At 42.4% G+C, this 19,019-nt stretch overlaps 4 protein-coding genes and 1 long non-coding RNA gene across 8 annotated transcripts; 2 read left to right on the top strand and 3 right to left on the bottom strand.

Annotated features, from left to right (window-relative positions):
- Positions 1 to 87: 87 nt before the first annotated feature.
- neu1 (neuraminidase 1) lies at positions 88 to 3,265 on the bottom strand. Its single transcript, XM_088366145.1, has 6 exons — positions 3,029 to 3,265; positions 2,449 to 2,638; positions 2,121 to 2,383; positions 1,860 to 2,042; positions 1,181 to 1,400; positions 88 to 1,082 (listed from the first exon to the last, which is right to left on the bottom strand). Exons 1-6 carry the CDS (start codon positions 3,122 to 3,124, stop codon positions 862 to 864), a joined length of 1,173 nt encoding a protein of 390 aa, XP_088222271.1. The 5' UTR covers positions 3,125 to 3,265; the 3' UTR covers positions 88 to 861.
- A 1,061-nt stretch (positions 3,266 to 4,326) lies between these two features.
- On the top strand, positions 4,327 to 7,494 carry tmem268 (transmembrane protein 268). The gene is made up of 9 exons (XM_088364260.1): positions 4,327 to 4,492; positions 5,094 to 5,184; positions 5,261 to 5,355; positions 5,444 to 5,551; positions 5,650 to 5,802; positions 5,862 to 5,972; positions 6,034 to 6,123; positions 6,194 to 6,400; positions 6,594 to 7,494. Exons 1-9 carry the CDS (start codon positions 4,475 to 4,477, stop codon positions 6,759 to 6,761), a joined length of 1,041 nt encoding a protein of 346 aa, XP_088220386.1. The 5' UTR covers positions 4,327 to 4,474; the 3' UTR covers positions 6,762 to 7,494.
- Positions 7,390 to 11,557, bottom strand: prrt1 (proline-rich transmembrane protein 1). Of its 4 annotated transcripts, none has more exons than XM_088364263.1 (5): positions 10,623 to 10,868; positions 10,307 to 10,509; positions 9,750 to 10,081; positions 9,487 to 9,678; positions 7,390 to 9,149 (listed from the first exon to the last, which is right to left on the bottom strand). In XM_088364263.1, the coding sequence occupies exons 2-5, from the start codon at positions 10,374 to 10,376 to the stop codon at positions 8,973 to 8,975; spliced, it is 771 nt and encodes a 256-aa protein (XP_088220389.1). In that variant the 5' UTR covers positions 10,377 to 10,509; positions 10,623 to 10,868; the 3' UTR covers positions 7,390 to 8,972. The 4 variants fall into 4 exon arrangements, with proteins under 4 accessions (XP_088220389.1, XP_088220388.1, XP_088220390.1 ...); XM_088364262.1 differs by having other exon boundaries at positions 10,667 to 10,868; XM_088364264.1 differs by lacking the exons at positions 10,307 to 10,509; positions 10,623 to 10,868 and adding an exon at positions 11,285 to 11,557.
- On the top strand, positions 10,999 to 14,207 carry LOC148379751 (uncharacterized). The gene is made up of 3 exons (XR_015854743.1): positions 10,999 to 11,124; positions 12,278 to 12,536; positions 12,763 to 14,207. It is a non-coding gene; the product is annotated as an uncharacterized LOC148379751 (long non-coding RNA).
- Positions 11,754 to 19,010, bottom strand: skic2 (SKI2 subunit of superkiller complex). Its single transcript, XM_088364259.1, has 29 exons — positions 18,777 to 19,010; positions 18,383 to 18,501; positions 18,184 to 18,305; positions 17,988 to 18,105; positions 17,808 to 17,922; positions 17,658 to 17,732; positions 17,523 to 17,576; positions 17,288 to 17,451; positions 17,078 to 17,224; positions 16,863 to 17,008; positions 16,634 to 16,780; positions 16,487 to 16,571; positions 16,294 to 16,400; positions 16,081 to 16,227; positions 15,915 to 16,011; positions 15,626 to 15,838; positions 15,435 to 15,545; positions 15,233 to 15,344; positions 15,051 to 15,169; positions 14,851 to 14,982; positions 14,650 to 14,787; positions 14,472 to 14,576; positions 14,279 to 14,414; positions 13,993 to 14,119; positions 13,708 to 13,918; positions 13,525 to 13,635; positions 13,231 to 13,449; positions 12,770 to 12,910; positions 11,754 to 12,474 (listed from the first exon to the last, which is right to left on the bottom strand). Exons 1-29 carry the CDS (start codon positions 18,787 to 18,789, stop codon positions 12,274 to 12,276), a joined length of 3,732 nt encoding a protein of 1,243 aa, XP_088220385.1. The 5' UTR covers positions 18,790 to 19,010; the 3' UTR covers positions 11,754 to 12,273.
- Between the last annotated feature and the right edge of the window lie 9 nt (positions 19,011 to 19,019).

Genomic DNA, 19,019 nt, shown 5'->3' with positions numbered 1-19,019 from the left:
AAAACAATGACGTTCAAAATCATTCCACTCTGCATTTTGCATTTCTTAAAATAACGAGGAAGAAAATACAAAGCAGAATTTGACAAATGTGAATATTGTGGCAACAATTTTTTTTTTATTATTATTTCTGTTGACCAGAGAGGTATTGGCAAAGAGAACTGGTGCAAATCCAAAAATGGTTAAGATGATAGCAAACATGTCAAAAGAAATTCCCCACACATTGATTGCATCACTAGAAGTGACTTCCATGTCCCTCACATTCACCCACACATGCACACTTTTGAAATCATACCTAAGGTTTTAAGCAAACTATTATAACCCGAGATTCCAAAGTACAGTACGTTCATCAAAAGGCCACGAGCATTATTTTATATTTTATAAAGACATATTTACAATCATCTTGGATGTATGAAAGCCAGATGTCAAATAAACTGCAGACTACATACTGTGGATAAATGTACTTAAAATGAAGCGACATTAAAGCCTTATAAAATTCTACTGAACTTCAAGCACAGCTGAAAATTTAATTCCAGAAAGTAATGGTACAAAAAAAATAATTTACTTTTCAACACACACTCTTAGTGTCCCTTGGCTCTTAGGTGGTCAGCCCCCAAATCAACACGTGTAAACTCATTTATTGTCATCGAAAAATTGTTCTGTCTCAATAAAGACAATCATGTCATAAAATATAGAAGCATGATAAGGAAAAAGAATTATGGCCATATTGATCCAGGGGTTGACATTTCATATATTTTACATTCTAAATTATTTTGGGGAAAAAAAAAAATCACTTTTGGTCCTTCCTGAGTAAGTGTTTTCATTTCTCCTCCAAATCTAACCTCACCTCTGGATTCATGCGCATTACCGCCCTCCATACAGGTGGATCTTGACAAACGAGACAGTCTCATCGTAATCTTTCAGGCCCTTCTCGTAGATGACGTAGATGTGTTTCCGGTCATTCACAGAGCCGCTATCCAGCGACGTAATGCAGGAGTAACCACTTGGGCCAGGCCAAATCTGCAGAGCATTCCTCTCCCAGGAGTTCCCATCAGTCACTGACCAACGTAAGGTGAGGTTAATTCCTGTGGAGAACAGTTCGGTAAGCCATTGTCACCAAAAATGTGGTTTACAAATATTTTATTCATCCCTTGGAATTGCTCTCTCCAAAATAGCTACTTACTGGATAGCGCATGGGATGGGTTGGTGAAGAAGAGCACTCCCTCTTTCTGGAAGGCCCCGGCTGCTACTGCGGGATCCACAAGCTCATAATCGAAATACAGATCATCTATTGGCAGGGTCATTCCGCCGTCCCGGCTTCGAACCACAATGCGACACCTGCAGTGGTAGTTGTTCTGGTTTCGGACATTGATGACAATGCTTCCGTCGGTCATTTCAAACGGCTGCGGAAAAGCAGAAGATTAAAAAAACAGTTTATCCCACACCTCCAGCTAGCATGAATAAGTGAAACTAGCTTTGAGGGCTTCATTCGACTCTAAGAAAAACCTATTCCAAGTTTTCAAGTTGAGCTTAGAGCTAACAGGCTACTGTACCCCTACAAGAACATCTGTTGGCAAGCACCACCTCGGGGGGGTTCATTTGCCACCCCATGGGGTGCTTGAGGACATGCAATATGAGTGGGCCACGTTCAAAGCCTCCATTGTGAAGATGTTGAAGCCCAAATGTAGTTGACTGACATGGCAGCAACCTGAGTAGCCCCTGGTGAACACCAATGGTGGAAGGTGACCGTCAAACCTTTCAGCTTGCTTCTCATTTTACTCGTCAGTCGACATTCCAAAGTTGAGCTAATCCCTAATGAGCAAGTCCATTACTCCTTACAAGTAAAAAAAAAAAATCCATACCTGGCACTCATCAGGACTAAAGTCTAATGGCCTTTTCTTCTGGTTGTAAGGGATGCTTTTGAGCGCTGCACCATTGAACCACGTTTTCCCGTGGTCATCACTCAGGATGCAGAAAACACCATTTCCTTCCAACGTTCCATGACCGCACACCACCAAACGTCCCTGGTTTGGCTCATAGCGTTTCTGTTGTGAGTCACAAAAAGAATTTACCACTAGTGGAGAAAACTAGCTCTTTTCTATAACCTTGTTATATTCTCTTACCTGGATGCCAGTACCTGGTCCAGGAGCAAAATTCTTGACTCCTAGCTCTATTGAGAGGTTTCTGGGAGAACTCCAGCTCAGGCCGTCATCCTTGCTTTCTATCATCATGGTACTAGCGGGTTCACAGTTGTCCAAGTGGAAACAAGTCGTGTAGATCAGAATAACTAAACCCGCTTCCTCGTCTACCACCACCGAACCCAGGTTCAGGCCATCTTTGATAAGTCCATCATCAACAATGAAGCTGGTCGGTGACCATGTGGATCCTGGTGAACATCATATTTTTCATGTCAGCGTTGAGGGAAAATAACGGTCGTGGGGGTTGCTCTACCTTTGTCAGTGGACCGCCGCATGGCAATGAACTTTGCCCCCACATCGCTGGATGACGCCTTCCTGGCCTCTGCAAACGCCAGAAGACTTCCCATGGGGGTGAAGGTGATCAGAGGGATCCTGAACGTATCCACCTCCCCTTCCACCCCGCTCACCCACAGCAGCTGTTCCTCAAACAGCAGGGGTTTGATCTGGACCAAGAGAGCAAAGCATCTAAGAAAATGTGCAGGGACACGCTAAGAAGAAATAATTGAGACATGCTAATTATATCGACTCTGCAAAAAAAAAAAAAAAAAAGGGGTTCTCTCATGCGGCATATTCTATTAATAACAAGCTAATGCAATAATTACAGTAACATTTTATATGAACACACTTCGAGCACATTAAAGTAATAATAATAATAATAATAATAATAATAATAATAATAATAATAATAATAAATAAATAAATGTACGGTAGTAACTGCTTTTTTAGTGCCCCGTGATAAATCTAAACCTTTATATTGGGGCAATAATAGTTAATGCTTAATAGTACGAGTAGTTAACTATTGCTTCGGACAAGTAAAGGTTATTATGGCTTACCGTGACAGAGCAGATGATGACAGCGGGAAGTACTAGTGTCAATGCTGTCGTTAGCACACTTCCTGTTTTAAGGTTCCTTTCTCGTACGAGAGCCATTTCTTCTGTTTGAGAAGAAAGTAAAAATGTATGTGACGAGAACTACTTTCAAAATGTACATAAACAAAGGAAAAAGTCAGCCGGTCCACACTGTGACCCAGAATCATATGCAAAGTGAGGCTCATGTGACTAAGGTGGGCGGTCACATGATCAAATCGTAACCATAAACCCGGAAATAGAGCGTCTACGTAGGACTTGTTGTACAATAATAAATAATAATAAGAATAAAAAAAAGTTCGATGGACACGTATTTGTAAATTACAGACACACACAATGACAATCGTAATATTATTATGATAAACATAATTTTAACTCTGCATATGTGTAATTTCTAGTCATGTTTCAATTGGATATAAACCAATAATAATATTATTAATAATAATAATAACCAGGTCTAATCTCCAGAAGATGACTGGAGGTAAACAATTAAGTAATTCTTGTGTTGTTTTTTTTCAGTGAGTTTTTTGGACAATGGTTGCTAAATACTTTGACCACACGGTGGCAGTAATTGACCGAAAACAAATAAGGACCTCTTGCTAGAGACAATACAGTACAATAAATCCACAGCTAATAATAATGCAATAATGATAACAATGATGTCAACTAGAGTTTTGTCTAAATACATTTAAGACTCTGGAAATAGAAGGGCATTCAAAACTGTAATTCCCTAATAGTCAATGATTTCAAATGTTTGTGAGAAGATTTAAAACAAAAATAAAGATCTGATTCTTAGGGTGATATAGAAAGGCAAACTCTTAAAAATGCTGTCTGGATCTCAATGTGCCTGAGGAAGGTTTTAACAATGTAACTGTACAAATAAAGGCAAAGGGGCAGATAACAGGCTGAACAAAAGCTAAACCAAACAGAAGTGCCGTTTACTCTTTGATAAAGAAATATAGACCAATACACCCAACTTATAAAACAAAATGTTGCACTCCCAATTTTTTAAAGCAGTTTGAATGCAACTTTTTGCTACTTATTCTCATCTTGTCATCCTTGTAGTCTCAAACAATAAACTCGTTTTCTCAGTCTTCTGTATCTGATTGACTCATAATCCAAACAGGAATAAATACAAATGGAGCACAATATGTAATTGTGAAAAACATGTACGACAAATTCTCCCATCCAACATGTTATGGTGAAACGTAAACAGCATTCCAGTAGTCATGAGGCCGAGCTGAGCTGAGTCACACGCTAAGAGAGAAAGAGAGAGAGAGGAACGAGAGAGGCTGAACGCTATACCCAAGTGTGAAAGTCACAAATAGTGCACGCCTCACTCAGACCGACCTGCTCTTAAAACATGACAATGTTGCTCCATCAAGCAGCTAAGATCATCCTCATTTTGTCCTCATGAAGGATTTTGAGCAGGTAAGGAGTGTTTTATTATGTTTGATTTCACTAAACCTCTAATGGTGATCTAGTTTTGCATCTCAGGATGCATTTGACAATTTGAAAAATGATCTTCAACATGTCATCTTCTATAAGACTTAGAAGAGGGGAAAAATGTAGTTGCGATTTGAATGTGTGTTCCTTTTTATGTTGAAACTCACTTCTGCAACTGCACACATTGTTTTGTGAAAGTTTAAGCAGTCTTGATGCCTGTGTAACTTGCTTTGCTAGTCATGTAAATATCAATTATTTTTAATTCCCAACAAAATGATAGAATTGTTTTGTTTTGTTTGCTTCTGCTATTGTTAACTTTTCTTTTGCAAGTAGCTGTTCTAGTTGTCTGACGTGAATTTTATGAAATACTGCATCTTGACTTCCTCCTTTGAATTCATGATAAATAAATTGCAACTTCATGCTTACTTTCAGTAGTCATGTGTTGTATTGTCTGCATGTGATTCTATTGGCTACAGTGAGATTACAAAATGATGCGTGGCTGCAGTCTCGGACAGCCTATAAATATTTATTTATGCTAAATTTGATATACACAATTTATATAGTCAGTTTGTTCTCCTCTGAGCAGATGGAGGACAAGAATGATGATGTGATGATGGAGGAGAGTGACGTGGATGAAGCTCAATCACAAACAAATAACAAACCTAAATGGGCAAATGGTAATACTGCATATGATTAATACTTTATATTTTGCCTGTAGTCATTTTGCTTATCCATTTTCTTTCCTGCTCTTAGGTCAGTGTGTTCTGGCAATTCCAAGCTATTCTTTAATAAACCCCAGTTTTGATCTTTCACTGTGCAGCCCTTCTTTGGAGAGGAAAGGCTTCCAGGTCTCCCGCTACACACACATTCACAAAAATACATCTTATTCCCTGACCAAATGGAATATATACATATTGTTTCATCTTATCGTGTTAGATTCCAAATGCAGACATTGAAGTTCCCCTGAAAACAGCCCTGGATGTTCCTTCAGTCAGAAGATTCATGATTTTCAACTCGTCCCTTTTCCATTTTATAATGGCGCCGGTAAGGATGATCATTACAACACAGAGAAAAATCAACCATTTAAAAAAAAGTCATTGACTTACACAAATTGATTTCCTGTGCATATTTGCCCCTTGCAGTTTCTTTATGTAGTTTTGTGGTGTGCCGTCTTCTCTACCCTGCGCCTTTATATGACCCTCAGCGACTACTGGATCTTATGTCTGTGTGTCAGTCTGATCTCCATTTTCCTCACCACTGTCATCATCTTTGTTCTCAACCGGAATAAAAAAGAGGTAAAACATCTCAGTTCTGTGTCAATCAAACAAATATAATACGTTTGCATTCATGTCAGATCAACATAAACTTGGATGTGCGGCTGATTCCGGTGAACGAGACCATGGTCAGGCACAAGCTGCTGGTGGCTGTTGCCGACTGGGTGTACAACTGCAAAGGAAGCATGCAGGTTGCTCATCTAAAATCAACCAATAGAGTTTAAATTATGACATATATTTATTTCCTCCTAGCTTTACTTTGTGTATTGGGACATGGCTCGTTGTTTGCAAACGCTGACTGAAACCCTGGAGGAGCACAATTTAGCGGGCATTGACACCTGGGTGAGTTATTTGTGAAATGCGGCGTTTAAATATGGTCGGTCAACATCATTGAATGTCTATCTTTTGCCAGAGCAAGCTAAAGAAGAAAATGTCCCATCTCGTCCTGGTGGCTGAAGTTCCCGGCGGGGATTGTGAAGAAAATCACACAGGGGTGGAACAAAGTTCAGAAGAGCAGAGGCCTCTGCTGAAAAATGAGGCAGAAGACTGCACTTCCTCTTCGTCTTGGAAAGTCACAACCAATTACAGTCTCGTTCCTGATGCTTCCTTACCTGCTCAGGTAAGAGAAGCAAGAACTATTTTTGCCAAATAAACTCCTTGACACCAAGATCCCACAAGATGGCGACAAAGCACTATTTCCATCTACTTGAAACTCCTCAGTCAACCTCAACTTTTCCACAAAATAAAAGTATTGTTGGTCTAACTGAAAATTATTTTTTGGGCAAATGTCACTCATTGCTTTTTTTCTGTAGGCTCGAGCCCACCAGCTGTTAATGACCTACAGCGCTGCCTATGTGAAGCTGCTGGTGTCTGATAAGCTCTCCATGCCGTCTAATCGTCGCCTCCAAGTGCCGAGGAACCACTGCCCCACTGCACCGTTCTGCCTCTGCCAGTTCATTAAAATGAGGATTCTTGACTAGCACAGCAATAGTGGCTATAAAAAGTCTACACACCCCTGCTCCCAGGCCACATTTCAAAAGGGGAAGTCAAAATACTGAAATAATGTTGAATAATGAAATCATATTATTTTCATTCATCTTCTTTTGCACACTGGGCTACAACCCAGGAATTAAATTTGATCGAAATGATGAGCCTTGTTATATGGCAACCACGTGGTGTGCTCACCTAGTTGGCTCATAATGAAGGAGAACAGAGCGGGGCATGCACATGAGGCCACTTTCAACAATTTCACAGACACTGGCACTCCTCAGGAGGCTAAATGGCCATCTGTGATGCCGTGCACACAAAGCTGGCTCAGCCTCCATCTCTTTCAATATATCTTGCATTCTAAATGACTCAGACTGACCTTATCTGTAAACGTAATGTAGACATCAAGATAGAAATGTGAATTATAATCCAAAAAAATGAAGTGATTATGCACAAGATAGGCAGACAGTCTGTATTAGTGTTTGAGAGCAAGAGGAGAAAAAGACAGGCAGAGGAAAACGGGTCAGCTATAAATAGCTTTTTTAGCGAGAGGTTGGAGACACACACAGAGGTGAAAAAAAAAAACGTCACACACCCAAGAAAGAAAAAGATGCTGTCGTCTTCAAGTTGCCCAAGTTAATTCGTATCATTTATTCATATCTCAAAAACAACTCAATTTCTATGTAACACATCCATAAATAAATGATCACTATTTAACAAAACCGGGTACATTTTGTATTTACTTGTCAGCTGCCTCCTTGAAAGAAAAAAAAGTGGCTGCTTTATGACAAGGTCAAATGAAATGAAATAAAGCCCACAATAAATTAAAGGTGGGGGGAGTATTTTTTGCAAAGTGCTCAAGTAGCGGCATTTTGGCACTATTATCTAAACTAGATATGCAAGAAGGGAATGTTTGGTACAAACACACTTCTATCTGTGCATTACGCACTTAACAGCAACGCGGCTGTGCAATTCATGCTTTTATTTTTCTATTTGTAACGGCCTGCAGTGTAAATTACAAAATAAAAATTTCATGGCTTGACATTAATGTCTGTGTATAATAGCAAAATAGATTCACTTTGAAGAAAATTGGCAAATTTAAATTCTTAGCAAATAAATGATCAGAATATAGACTGCCCAAAAAAAAAATAGTTTAGGTCCAGGGAAGATGGATAAAATAGAATTTTCACAAAGTGCTACAAAGCAGTTTAGGCATTAATATAATTCTTTTTGTCTCGCTCTTCTATCATAAACATTCATTTGAATCATCCCTCGCTGTTGATTGCTATAATAACAACCATATTGAAGGAAATCTCACCTCACCGCACAGAATAACGGCAGAAGAAGATTGTGTAAATATGTGCACATTAAGCCTCAATATTTAAAACAAATCCAAACAAATTGAGAATGGCATGCAAGCTTATATTGTCTCCTAATCATCGCTACCACGTCGTGTCTAGGCGCAACACAATATAGGCCGATACGTTTCTAAAAACAATATATCAAACTATCCATTTTTTGTTCTTGTCTTCACCAAATAAATCATTTAGGAAAAACACTTTTGGAAATGTTCTACTGCTTCACAACAAATGCATTTATTGTCATGCACTACTACGGCTGTAAGAAGCGGCATCATTATAATACTAATAATACTGTGAGGTATTCAATTCAAGCCAATTTGAACACAAAGTAAAAGTCTGGCACATAGATAAATCTCTCTCTCTATATATATATTTTTAAGAAATACACAAACTGGCGCATATTATATGTATGTTTTGACAGCAGCAAATACAAAACATCTTCCAAATAAATAGTCCTGTTTGGCCTTGTTGCCATTTTGTCAACTAGCCTACATTTGATGCATTAAATGTGTATTGATCGCCTCCTCTTGACACTTAAATTTAAGTCTCGTACACAAGTGCACCATCAATAAATACAATAGCAGCACACTGTTTCAACATGGCACAGTTACCCCCCCCCTCCACAATACATATTGGTTGAATATATTTTTGTATTTGGCATTTGGATATCCAGCGTAATTGGTTGTTTTGGCTGTCAATGTGTATGTTTGATGTTTTGTTGTGTGATTGTGTGAGCCAGCCTAGTGTAGCCGCGAGCCATAGCAGCGCATATTATCAGTGCTTCTGTTTCCATGTAATTATCTAAGCTGATGTTTAACACCCCGCCCCTCCCTCCCGGCCTCGTTACGGCTCCCAGTCGTCATCGTGATGCTGCGAGGCAATTATGACCACCACGGTGAGGATGGTGCACAGCACGATGGAGGCGATGCCGACCGCCAGGCTGATGAAGGAGAAATTGCGAGCCTCGCGGGATGCGATCTCCGCCGTCACCATGTCGCCTCTAGCGATGGCCGTACGCACCTAAACAAAGATGGAGATCGAATATTATGTAACGAGATGCACGAGTGGGTGCAACACAAACGGATCAATGTCACCGAGCGTGCAGAAAGAAAGAGGCCACGTGGCGCTGCATCTACACACTAAAGTCAGGCCCAGGCCTTGTCAGCTCGACTCAACTCAAAGCGAGTTGAGCTGAGTGAGCGGGGTCATTGTGGGGAAAAAAAAAACCAAAAACATCCCCTCCAGTTGCTCCCTAAATGGTGCCGTTATGTAATGTTGGGTGCATGTGGGCCTGCACAGTCTGTTGATTGCGCAAGCATAGATAGATAAATAGAAATATAGAAATGAGATGTCTAACCTGTACAGCTTTAATGATGGCGATGATCCCAGTGGGCCAGAAGCAGCACACGGTGGTGAGCACCGCGATGGGCAAGTAATCGTGCGGGGGCCGGCGATCCATTAAGGTGATGTTGGGAGGCATTTGCATGGGGTGAATCTGACCCGGCTGCATTGCCGGGTGACCCCCCGTTGCGGGCATGTAAGGCTGCCCCTGTAATATAAAATAATTCTTTTCAAAATTGTTTATTCTGCATCACATCTTATTTGAATTTAAGAACTCACCGATGCCATGGGGTAGACAGGAACGTAAGCGGTGCACGGCTGCAGCTGCAGAGGGTACCCAGGATGGAGGTATCCCACTGGAGGATGAGGCATGGTTCCTCCAGGGCCCTGAGTCTGGACTGTGTAGCCTTGTAGAGCACCCGGGGGTCCCGTCGTGTTACAATGGAACTGAGTCTCTTGGAGGTATCCCTCTGAACCCGGGGGCGGAGGCGGCGGGGGATAGCCGGGTTGGGCGCCGGGTGGCATGTTGGGGTGCTGTGGGACATTCGGGTCCTGCGGGCCCGGGATGTACGGAGGGGGCTGCATTGTCTGACGGTTGGAGTCGTCAAGGCCTGCGATTGGAGGGATGGATAAAAGAAGGAAAAGGTATCAAAGGTGTGTCATGAGAACGGAGTGATGTCATTAAAAATCGATTTGATCTGATAAGCGCCATGTCAAGAAGCGTTGGCTGTGAATCCGGGTCGCTTACCCACAATCCTCAGCGCTAACGTTGGTCGAGTTAAATATAGAAAATGGGAGAAATTCAATTTGTGGTCTTTCATGACAAACTAACACACCTCTCTTTGTGAATGTGAGTCTCCTCTGAGATGTTTTACAAGTGGCTATTTGGAAGGACATGTTGAGCATGGATGAGGGGGTGACGGGGGAGAGCACAACAGCTGCATGATGAAGGATGACGACTTGTGGTCAGGGACCGACTTTACGTAAGAGTCATCTTCCTCCAACTGTCTCTCACGCAAATACAGAGGCAAGAATGGGACTGGAAACAGATGCAAAGAGGTCGAAAACAAAGAAGATACGGCTGGGGACTTTTTGCACACACCACACCAAGACTAATCAAATTTATTGTCATTGCACATGTACATGGATAACCTGTTCAAGAGAATGACCGATAGTCTTATTTAACATCTTAAAACCTTTAGGAGGGAACACCAATGCTGTCTTCTCCAAAGCTCCACCACCTAATGATTATTGCTATTTCTTTTAATTGATAAAATCCCAAATTACTTGTCACCATCAGAAGAAACGTGTGGCATTCCACAACGTCATCAACGGATGGGAACAAGAGAATTAGAAATTGAAAATAAATAAATATTTTTGACCTGATATGGCTAAACGATCCAAAGATGGGGCACGATTGTGGCGGTGCATTCCGACGCATTTAATTTCCAACCGTGACGTGTGTCTTTATTTAATCTTCAATTCACAGCATCATCACAGCATTATTATGGCAGCTTGCACACCCACGTAATGCCACAAGAACATTTATTGAAGGCTAATAATGTACTGAAACTACCAAATCCAATTTAAGAAAACACTTGAAATTACGTTTATAGCAAAAGTGCGATAATGGAAGGGTGAAAAATAATTAAAGGTAAGGCCGCATGATGTTTCTCCGCTGGCAGCACCCACGCAGCGCGTGTAGGCTAAAAATGCGCACATCGAATTGCCATAAAGGACTACAATACTTTCTATACACAAAGACGCGCTGCGCAAAAAAAAATAAAACGCGCAATGCAATAAATTGCGTTTACCGTGTTTTTCCGACATGCCTCTCTCTATCCTCCTCCTCCTCTAAAAGGATGTTGGTGTCACCAATCCAGATAAAGGTGGGTAAAATCCCTTCCAAAAAAAAAAAAGCGCAACGGTGCTGAATTCTATTCCAAAGGCGTGTGGGTCATTCTCAAGATGCTTTCATCTTCAAGAGCACTGATAACCTGAGCTCTACCTCTCCTGGAACACTGCGCCTATCTCTGCTCTTGCGCGTGTGTGTGTGTGAAACAAGATTCTCCTCCAACATGAATATGAAATCAATCAGCCTCCCAGAGATGGTTGTCTTAAAGCGACAGTCAGCGCAGGCATTGAGCTGGAACATCCCATTAGAACTCAATAAAGAGGCTGGATTTGGATTAGCTGTTCTCCCCCTCCCCAATCTTCTCTTAAATTATTTTGCAGCGCATGTTCTTTTTTTTTTTTTTTAACAAACAACTAGAATACACCCACTTAAGAATTTGCATGTCATTTTTATTACAGTACAATCATTTACAAAGCGAGAATGTACAAAGGCAAATGCAATTTTGCAGCATAATGGTGATTTCCTGCAAAATTATAAAAAAAATAAAATAAAATAAAAAAGGGTGTGACTGATAAGGCCCAATAAGGTCAGTTGAGATAGGGAGGCACAATGAAAACATGCAAACTCCAAACAGGAAGGCCAAAGCCAGAATTGAACCCGACATCGGACTGTGAGGCGGTTGTGCTAACCAGTGCTCCACCGTACCACCCCCCCAAAATATTAATACAAATATTTTAAGACATATGGAGGTAAATCCTTGATTGCTAATCCCAATATTATTTATTGTGCATCATTATTAATTTGTTGCAGATCCTGAGGAGTGTGACTTGGTCATAATAGTCATGCAGAACAAAGTTTGTGAATTTCACAGCGACTATATGAGTTCTTTCAATGCATCGTATCCGTGTTAAAATAAAATGAACTGAGCACATGTCCATCCTCCATCTCTCAGTGGGTGTAGAGGGAGGCGGTAAAAACAATGTCCCTCCGGATGGCGAGCGAGGCCTTCTCCATCTTGCTTCCCAGCACCGAGTCTCCCACGATGCGAGCGGCCTGGCGCACCTCCTTCAGCACCTCATCCAGACGCTGTATGCAGCGCACCACCGTGCCCTCCTGGACGTCCGTCAGCTGGGCGATCTCAGCAAACGGCTGTGGTTGATAATAAATTGATGGATGATGAGGAATGTGCATGATAAGCATGAGAAATGGAGGTGACACAAAATGTTTTTTTTTGTTTGATTAGTCACCATTAGGGTTGGAACTACTTCTAAATATAGACTAAGCTGGTTACTCAGAGTAGCCACCAGTCATCATGGAGTCCGCATTTGTATGTGCCCTATTAGTAAGCATTAAATCAGACTTATATAATACTCACATGTCATAATAATGATTTATTTGGTTGACCTCATTTTTAATCGTAAAATATCCAATATACAGCACTCACCATGCCTCTGGCCCAGCAGTAGACCACCTCAGTCAGGCCAAACTTGAACTGGCCCACAAATTCTTCCACTGTTTGTGGTAAGCCGCAATCCCTTTGTAACTCTCCTATGCGCTGTGCAACTGACAACACGCGATCAATACCCTGAGTAGGAAAAATAAATTGGAGTGATGAGTCAACGAACAGGATCCAATGGATCAATAAATGATACAAGTGTGTATGATTCACTTTTTGCTACTGAGAAATACTACTGAATCAATTTTGCTGCTTACCTGAGCATGACGACTAGACATGATTAATTTAAGACCCTATAAAGCATTTTCGTGTACCCAAGGTGGACTTTTACAAAACATGAGTGAATTAAGGGAACACAAGTGAAGCATGATGTTATGAAATCAAATATAAGAAGAAGTGAGTCATACAAAGCGGAGGCAGTTCACATGACATCATCGCTTCCGCCTCACCTCCTGTAACGTATTGGTGATGTGCGGCTCCACTTGCGTGTTCTGCGTGAAGACCAAACAGGACAGCAGGGCGGCGCTCTCTTCGGGCGCCAGCGGACTCAGAGCGTTCTCAAACAGCAGCTCGGTGAGCAGAAGCTCGTGGCTGCTGATCTGACAAGCCACCCGGCCTTTGAGCTGAACGGCGCCGCCGCTGTCCACGTATTGAAGCGACTGCAGCACCTGAGACGCACCGGCGGGAAAATACAGTGAGATCATCATCGTGTAAATATTTTGAGAATGACATTTGAAGTCAACCTTGATCCTCTGATGGTACTCTGGCAGCAGAGATAATGACTGATCAGAGACCAGGAAAAGCAGTTTATCCAGCTCCTCTTGTACACTCATCCTCTCCTGAACTTTAGCAAACTGAAACACACACAAAGAATATTTTGTTCAGTTGAGTACACCAAAACTTCACTTTAAAGTTTAAAGCCACACCTGCTCCGCAAAGGTCGGCGAGTGAATGCAGCTGAATTCTCGCAGGCTGTCCTGCAGCACGCGGAGACGCATGGAGGCCTCGACCACGTCGACGTTCTTCAGCTGGAGGTCGTTGACTGGGTCCAGGGTGACGATGCCGCCTGCGTTAGCCTCGGCCAATCGCAGGAGCTCTTGCGTCGCCGTGGAGATGGCTTGACCGGGTGGTTCGGTCCTGGTGGGCCAGATAGGACGGCGTTTACTCACTGAGGCAAACATTCGGATTCCTCTAAAAGTTGTGTATCAAACCTAAATCGGGGCTGTTGTCTCTTGTGATAGTTGTCGATGATCCTGTCGGGAATCACTTTGAGGGTCTTCAACGTGATGCCGGTGATGTCCTCTGGCTTTAGCTTCTGCACTGTGTGGCTGCATGGACCTGGAGATACTTGCGTGTTTACTCAAATTGTTCATAGAGGGGAAAAATTCCCCATAAGCCATTAAGACTGCATCAGTGAAAATAAAGAATTACAGCGCCATCTGCTGGTCTCTAATGATTTCCTACACTGCTCCGACAAATCTAATCCAACAGACCAACCTTCAGGGATAAAAAGCGCCGTATTGTAGAGATGAGGAGGAGCTCGACTGTCGCCGCCGTTTCCTTCCGCTTCCTCGTTGCCTTTGTCGCATAAGATGAGCGTTGTGAAGGTGCGATTCACCGCATCGTTGGACACCTGCGGAGGAAAAGCAGTCAACGTGTGCCTTCATGATGGAACAATTATAAAACCAACCTGCAGGATAACTCCGAGAGCGTTGACATGCTGCTTGTTGTTCACCACCACAACCCGGCCCACGGACAAAGCTTTCAGCCCATTGACCGACTCCAGAATTGCACGCTGGAGCCAAAGACAACAAGTCAGACTGGCGCTTATATCAGGAGCGCTAAAAGGGTTGAATTGTCTGCACCACCTGGAGGATTTCTCTCGTGGTCCGTAGCTCTGTCACTGTGTGGTAGTACGGCAGCAAATCAGATAGCTGGCCCTCGCTGGCGGCGACGGGCAGAGTGGACAATATCTCCTTAAGCTGGCTGATCCTCTTTTCATGTGCCTAGAGGAGGTACTGAATGACAAACTGCTGTTGTTGACCACAGCTCACGCCGTGAGGATCTACCTGAGTGTCTCTGTGGTTTTCCGAAAAGCTTCTCCTCATCATGTCGGTCACATGGAGAGCCTCGACTCGCAGCAGGTTGAGAATCATGGTGTAAGTCAGTCGGAATTGCGAGTGAAGCGTGGTGGGCTTGCCCTGGATGATGGAGATGTGACATCAAAATAAAAAAATGATGCTGTCATATGCCACACAAAGGTCCTCACCAGCATCATGACATGAAGCTCTGACATTTCGTGAACGCCAGCTTTACACAGGATGATGACCGTGCCCGTGGCGTCAAGACCTCTCCTGCCTGCTCTGCCCGCCATTTGAATATATTCACCTAAAAAGACATCCAAATGTCAACATTGCGCCGAGACGACTGGTTTTGGGTCGGGTGGCATACCGGGTAGAAGATTCCTAAAGCCGCTTCCATCATGTTTTCGGATGCTGTCGAAAACCACAGTCCTGGCGGGCATGTTTACTCCCATCGCAAACGTCTCGGTTGCAAACAGCACCTAAAATCATGACATGAATTTTTAAAGGTACCTACTTTGGTTTGTAATATAAAAAAACACACCAATTAATTACAAATACATGTCACTCACTTTTACAAGGCCTCTTGAGAAGAGCATTTCAATAACCTCCTTCAATATGGGCAGGATTCCACTATGATGGACTGCTACTCCTCTTTTCAGCAGATCCCTCATGAGTAGAATCTGAACAAAATTATATTATTTTATGGGCTCTTTAGAAAATAAATGAACGGACAAGTTGTGTAAAATAACATCCTCGCTACCTGAGGCAGCTGTCTGTCCCCCCCTCTGAGTCGACTCAGGCTCTTTTGGAAGAACGAGTGAATCTCGGCCTTCTCGATGGACGTGGTCATGTCCATGGAGTCCAACGAACGGGCGTTGTCATCACAGCGTGTGCGTGAGAAGGTGAACGCCACCACGGGGGTCTGCTGCCGCTGGGTCAGGAAGTGCAAGAGGGTGAGCCACACCGCCCGGTCCTAAAATGGAGACAAGGGTGAGAAAGGAGAATGAATGAACAAATCATCAGCTTTCTGTGAGATTTAAAATAATTACTTGACTAGCTGTGGTGTTCTGCGATGGAGTTTTGGTGCCAAAAGATTGGGCGTATTTGCTGGTGCGCTCTTTCTTGGCATCCACAGCTGCGTAATAACTGAAGATGGACAGTAAAGGTCACGTCTGTACAAAATCCACTGATAAGAAGACAAAAAGATGGCGGTACCCTTTTGTAAGGAAGTTTCCGGTAGCATCCAATAGTAAGAACATCTCTTTCTGGGTCTTTGTGTTGTTTCCAGTGTACAAATAATGCTCCAAAGGCACGGGCCTCTTCAATGTGCTGATCACGTAAATGTGCTTCTTCTTAATGCGTCTGGAAAGTTCCACAGTCCATAATTTGTACAGCTTCAGTCGTTAGTTGTGAACGTCGAGAACCTACCCGATCCATTCGCTGAACTCCAGAGCGTTTGGCACTGTGGCACTCAGGAGAATAATGCTTACGTGGTCAGGTAACATGATGAGAACTTCTTCCCAAACCACTCCTCTCTGTTCAAGTTAAAGAAAAAAAAACTTGCTGTTAAATCAGAATATTTTTTTAAATGTGTTATTGGATGGTTATGTAAATCTCTGACCTCTGCATCATTAATATAATGAACCTCATCAAATATGACCCACTCCAAATCTCTGATGACCTCTGAACCGTTGTAAAGCATTGACCTGAAAGTAAACAGAAAAATCTCTGTTTTCTCGTTTAAAAAAAAAAAAAAAAGTAAGAATACCTGAGGATCTCCGTGGTCATGATGAGACATGAAGACTCTGGACTGAGCTGGACATCACCTGTGAGGAGACCCACATCCCCAAAGGTGGTCTTAAAGTCTCTGAACTTCTGATTGGACAAAGCTTTGATGGGGGAAGTGTAGATGGTCCTATGGTGAGACACAATTCAATCAAAATGTTTCCTTTTAAGTAAACAAAGCAGCTTTTTTCTTCTTCTCTACAAATACACACCTGGTCATGTGTTTCTGTGAGAGAGCAATGGCGTATTCAGCCACCACCGTTTTGCCAGCCGACGTGTGCGCCGCCACAAACACAGAGTCGTGAGCCTCCAGTCGTAATATGGCTTGTTTCTGGAAGACATCCAGCTCAAACGGCCACTACGGAAGCAGAGGAGGGGAGTGAAGATTACATCAAAATAAAAACAGGAGCTCCAGGAAAAACTGTACCTTAAAAGCCGGATGAGGAATACGTTTGTGGAAATCTGCACAGGGTGAACTTATGTCGACGGGAATGGCCCATTTTTTTGTTTCTTCCGGCTTCTCACTCGGGTTTGACTTTCCCTTGCCGGACTGAGAGGAGGAGGATGAAGCATCCTGATGGCAGAGAGATAGCAATGTGAAATGTGTGAGACATTAAAAACGGAGTAAATCCAGTACTTGGATGCCTAGGTCTTCAAGGCTGTTTGTCCTCGGAAGTTTGATGGCCTCTTCATGTGCTTGGCTTTCCTCCTTTGCTTCTACCTCAGCCTCCAAGTCGATGACATCATCAGAGGTTGACAGCAGTGACATGAGGTTGACTTCGGGTTTTGCTACTTTAGTTCCTTCATGATGCACATTGGGGGGAAAAAAACATAATTAATCCGAATATAGCTTAAGCAACATGTCGACAAACCTCTGTCGGTGAAGTCCATTCCAGCTTTAAAACCAGGAGGAACTTGGAGTAAATCTATCGGTGATAAATAAAGAAACTCAAATAAGGCACATCTTGGAATTACAGAATACTTTGAATTATTTTGACAAAGCTCACCATTCTCAAAGTCTATGTCCTGTTCCAGTTCTGACTTCGTCTTGATTTGGTCCAGAGTAAGTTCCTCCATCCCACCTATGAGAGAATTTTTTTTGTAAATAAATCAATTTGCAGATACTGAGGATTTTTAACTTGATGTATTTATTTCACCAGGCAGGAAGGGGTAATTTGTGTTGCTTCCTCTTAGGCTCTCAGAAGGAGGTCCTGGCTTGCGTTGTAATGACAACGAGTTCTTTGCCGAAAGACCCGTGTTCTCCAATGAAACCTAAACATCCATAATAATAAGATCACATGGACTTCAACAATATCATAGCATAGGAGTGAAAATACTTCTGTGAAATCCAGCAGCATCCCTGTCGTTGGATCTCGGATGACGGAGAGTCCAGAATTCAACGAAGACGAAGTGCAGTTGAGCAGAGAGTCGACATTCACCTTTCTGTTTGTCACTCTGGAGACAACCACACATGTGTTGCATATCCTCCTATGGTAATACACTATAAATATTTTTTTTGTTGGGAATACGCACTTTAGAAACCTTTGGAAAGCAAAGTCTGTGTCGTGTAAAGGAAGCCAGCCAGGATCTTGTAAAAATTGTTTCTTGACTTCAGCCTCCAGGCTCAGACTGGTGGGGGGAAGTCCATTGGGGAGCTGATGAGGGAAATATATGACATGAGTTGCTCAAAAAATGATGATCTGCCAGTGATCAACAGATCATCAATACTGACCGTGGTCTGTGGAGGAAAAGGCAAGCCCGGGGAGGGATGTGTGATGAGTTCAAACCTGCCAGAGCATCCCATCTCCAACAAGGACAGAGGAAGATCCATAGGACCTGGAGGGGGTACATCTAGAAAGAGGCACAAAAGCAACATTCAAGCAAAACTACTTCAATTGGTGGAACACTTTTTCCTGTAATAAAAACACTGATACACTCAACAATTACTTGATCATTTCCTTGTGTTAAAGCCTAAAGCGTTGGTGCTTGCTAAATCAAATCATTACAGAAACTGGCTCATCGTGCTAATGCAACAGAAGTGAGGGCTCTTATAATAAGGCACGATTATTCTCCAATTTGGTTATTTGATCGAACTGTCGTTACGTTTGTGATCATTTTAAACTTACTTATTCTGTCCATATTCTCTATCAATGGTGCTGAGTTGTAGCATTTATTTGCCTCGGAAGTAGCTTGGGAAATAAACGGAAGTGGCTTGAAAACAAAGGTAAATATGCAAAATCTAAGCAAAAATTCAGTGTCAAAACAACTAAAATATCAATAAAAACGTGACATTTGTTCTAAAGAATATAATATGAACTGCCACATACAAAATAGGTCCGATTTAGTGAATTTTGCCCCCCCCCCCCCCT

This window comes from Syngnathus floridae, chromosome 21 (genome assembly GCF_059516105.1).
Source record: "Syngnathus floridae isolate MCC-2025c chromosome 21, RoL_Sflo_1.0, whole genome shotgun sequence".
Lineage (NCBI taxonomy): Eukaryota > Metazoa > Chordata > Actinopteri > Syngnathiformes > Syngnathidae > Syngnathus > Syngnathus floridae.
The sequence above is the reverse complement of the archived record's forward strand: the minus strand, read 5'-3'. Positions and strand labels throughout refer to the sequence as shown.

What these genes read in the sequence shown, in the direction of transcription:
- neu1 (XM_088366145.1), bottom strand. Translation starts at nt 3,124, where the DNA reads ATGGCTCTCGTACGAGAAAGGAACCTTAAAACAGGAAGTGTGCTAACG. An exon ending in GCGGCGGTCCACTGACAAAG is followed by an intron (nt 2,384 to 2,448) that starts GTAGAGCAACCC and finishes GATGTTCACCAG; the next exon opens with GATCCACATGGTCACCGACC. An exon ending in CCCATCCCATGCGCTATCCA is followed by an intron (nt 1,083 to 1,180) that starts GTAAGTAGCTAT and finishes TGTTCTCCACAG; the next exon opens with GAATTAACCTCACCTTACGT.
- prrt1 (XM_088364261.1), bottom strand. Translation starts at nt 10,376, where the DNA reads ATGCTCAACATGTCCTTCCAAATAGCCACTTGTAAAACATCTCAGAGG. An exon ending in CTGTCTACCCCATGGCATCG is followed by an intron (nt 9,679 to 9,749) that starts GTGAGTTCTTAA and finishes TTTATATTACAG; the next exon opens with GGGCAGCCTTACATGCCCGC. An exon ending in CCATCATTAAAGCTGTACAG is followed by an intron (nt 9,150 to 9,486) that starts GTTAGACATCTC and finishes ATCTTTGTTTAG; the next exon opens with GTGCGTACGGCCATCGCTAG.
- tmem268 (XM_088364260.1), top strand. An exon ending in TGGAGAGGAAAGGCTTCCAG is followed by an intron (nt 5,356 to 5,443) that starts GTCTCCCGCTAC and finishes TTATCGTGTTAG; the next exon opens with ATTCCAAATGCAGACATTGA. An exon ending in TCCATTTTATAATGGCGCCG is followed by an intron (nt 5,552 to 5,649) that starts GTAAGGATGATC and finishes TGCCCCTTGCAG; the next exon opens with TTTCTTTATGTAGTTTTGTG.
- skic2 (XM_088364259.1), bottom strand. An exon ending in GGACATAGACTTTGAGAATG is followed by an intron (nt 17,577 to 17,657) that starts GTGAGCTTTGTC and finishes TATCACCGATAG; the next exon opens with ATTTACTCCAAGTTCCTCCT. An exon ending in CCACGAGAGAAATCCTCCAG is followed by an intron (nt 14,577 to 14,649) that starts GTGGTGCAGACA and finishes CTTTGGCTCCAG; the next exon opens with CGTGCAATTCTGGAGTCGGT.